General features: G+C 40.9%; 1 protein-coding gene across 1 annotated transcript; it reads left to right on the top strand.

The window, feature by feature from the left end:
* Window positions 1-517: 517 nt before the first annotated feature.
* On the top strand, window positions 518-2,281 carry MRPL18 (mitochondrial ribosomal protein L18; the record flags this gene model as incomplete). Its single annotated transcript, XM_009699328.1, has 3 exons — window positions 518-698; window positions 1,709-1,943; window positions 2,210-2,281. Coding segments are annotated over 3 exons (488 nt in total), but the record flags the coding sequence as incomplete, so codon positions are not given.
* Window positions 2,282-2,700: the final 419 nt, after the last annotated feature.

Below are 2,700 nucleotides of genomic sequence, written 5' to 3'. Positions count from 1 at the left end.
CGGGTGGTCTGACCGGGATAGGCCGTGCCCATCACTCTGGTGAGGGGTTCCCGCTGCCTCTGGACTCAAAAGTTGTGTAGTAGAGTGAGTTTGCGGGCCTAACTCCAAATTCATGTTTGTTAGGCTAATTGCTGATGATTAGACTGACAGCATCGAGGATTTCTGCCTTGTTATTTGTTAGGGCTATCACTGGGGTTTTTTGTACTTAAATTTCAGTATTTTGTAGAGTCTTAATCCTAGGAACCTTCTAGTCATGCGTAAGTTTGTTTTACGCATCAATTTTGAACCGGTGTTAAAAATTAATACACTTTTCATTTTTAGCTTACAGTTCACCTCATAAATTGGAGAAACAGGTTAGGCTCTAGTAATCCATCTATTTAGCGTTTAAAAAAAAATAGCTGATTTTGCCCTGCTAACTTTTACAAGCTGCATCATTCTGTATTGTATTAATTTTACTGTTTGCACTATATATACATATTTTTAAAGTCTAGGATTTTATTTCCTGCTTTCCCCCAAGGTCTTCGTTTCGCATCAAGTACAGCCAGTCTCAAAACTGAGACCGAAGTGGACACAAGCGAAAATGAGGTTGTTGCTCCAGACTTCACTAACAGGAATCCTCGGAACTTGGAGCAGTTGGCCCTGGCTAGGAAGGAACGTGGCTGGAAGACAACGTGGCCAAAGCGTGAATTCTGGCATAGGTGAGTCAGAAAGTCACCAGCAGAAATGACAACTCCAAAAGAAAAAAATCCAAACCAAACAAAACCAAAACCCAGAACCCCACCAGGTGGAAATTCTACAAAATGGGCTTTTTGGGTTGCTGAACCAGTTGCCCCTCTAGTTGTTAATCAACAGGTATCTTCTGCGTTCAGAGGACGCGAGGCTAGCATCATGTGAAAGTTAGCATATGCATTGAAGATCTTTCCATCTGTTGTTAAGGTAGCAGTAATATTGCTTAAGCAACTCTGTTTAACTTAGGATTCTCCTGTGCTGACCATGCATCATTGCTTTATTTGAGGCACCGTTAATAGTCCGTTTGAGGGGGGTGGTGGTGGTTATTTTTTGTTTGATTTTTAGAAAATGCTGATTGCTTGTCCTCTGGAAAATAAGTTCGTTTTAAGCTGGGGATTCAAAGTCATTATTTTATTCTTGAGGGTAGAACCACGTCCAGTTTATTCATGCCTGGAAATCTGATCTTGTCTGAACAAAAGAAATAGTTGCTCCTAGTACTCTGTGGTTATGTCTTACGGCTTATGAAGCACTGCTTGACCACTTGTGGATCCTGACAAGTTGTTACCTGCTGTGTATGCGCAAGCCTTTAAGAGACTGCCTAGCGAACCTAAAGTTAACATTTCTGCTGGAGCAGTTTCCCTGATCTAGCTCATATGCACCCATAGCACACTGTGCGGGTGTACAGGGCTTGGTTTGGAGTGAGTGCTGGCGTGAGGCAGCGTAGGACTGTGCAGTTGAGTAACTGGTGAAAAGTTGCTCTTGGAATTTACTCTGAACTGGTAATATGAGTCCTATTTTATGTCCTAATAAGCACAAACCTAGATATTAAAAGCAGACTTAATTATTATATCAATAGTTCTAGTACATTCAATTTTATTTCATAAAGTGAGTCACGTACGCATTTAAGCGTTTGAATGTGTTCTCTCTTTACATCTGGAAAAGACATCACAATCCCATGTTATTTCTTTCCTTCACTCAGATTACGGCTTGAGCGGACACAGCATTATGTAGAAGCCTTTGTTGAGCGCTCTAATGGGGATGTTGTGGTGTCTGCCTCTACCCGAGAGTGGGCCATCAAGAGACACCTATACAGTCCCAAGGGAGTAGCAGCATGCAGAAACCTTGGCCGCGTAATGGCACAGCGCTGTTTGGAAGCAGGAATCAACTTTGTGAACTTTAAAGCTGTTATCCCCTGGGAATATCGATGTGACTCGGCAAGTACCCATCTCCTTACACTTACTTGGCTCTTTATTCCTTTTTAGGCATTATTTTTACTCTCTCTTCACCATTAATTTTCTTATGTGGCTTGACAATCCCTTCTTGCAACGCTCAAAAGGGTAGCTTTGACAAGCTGCAGTTCCTGGCATTGTGCTTCAGAGAGGCTGTTACCCTCTGCCCCTCCACATAACCTGTCCCTGCTGATATTTTGGTGCTGATGGCTTTTCTCTGTATTTATTTGTCTCTCTATCTTTTAAACAAGATTCAGGAATTCGAGAAAGCTATCAAGGAGGGTGGTGTTGTTCTGCGTGAGCCAAGAAGAATCTATGAGTAAAATGGAGACCGCTGTGAAAACTTTACAAGGAACAACGATCACTTCTTTAGGTGTGTGTACCGGCGCAGTGAAGGTCCAAAGCTGGAAAAGTTGGAACGTGGCACCTTATAATAAAATATTTTTAAATGGACAGAAGCGTGTCATATTCTTCACTCTAAAATTATCCACACCTTTAAGGCTAGAATAAACTGTTAATGATAGTTCAGCCTGACAGGTTAACAGAATTTACTTCAGAATTCAGCAATTTAAAATTATATTTTATTTCTAATATTTGATTAATGTTTGCTCTAACCTGAACTCTGGAAATGCTTAGATATTTGATCCCTGTATGCTGCCAGTCTAATTTATTGCAGTTGTAAACATTCACATAATGACTGCATTTTGCTAAAGTTATGCCCTAAACTTAGTAAAAAGATTAA

This window comes from Cariama cristata, unplaced genomic scaffold, assembly GCF_000690535.1.
Source record: "Cariama cristata isolate BGI_N322 unplaced genomic scaffold, ASM69053v1 Scaffold41494, whole genome shotgun sequence".
NCBI lineage: Eukaryota > Metazoa > Chordata > Aves > Cariamiformes > Cariamidae > Cariama > Cariama cristata.
The sequence above is the reverse complement of the archived record's forward strand: the minus strand, read 5'-3'. Positions and strand labels throughout refer to the sequence as shown.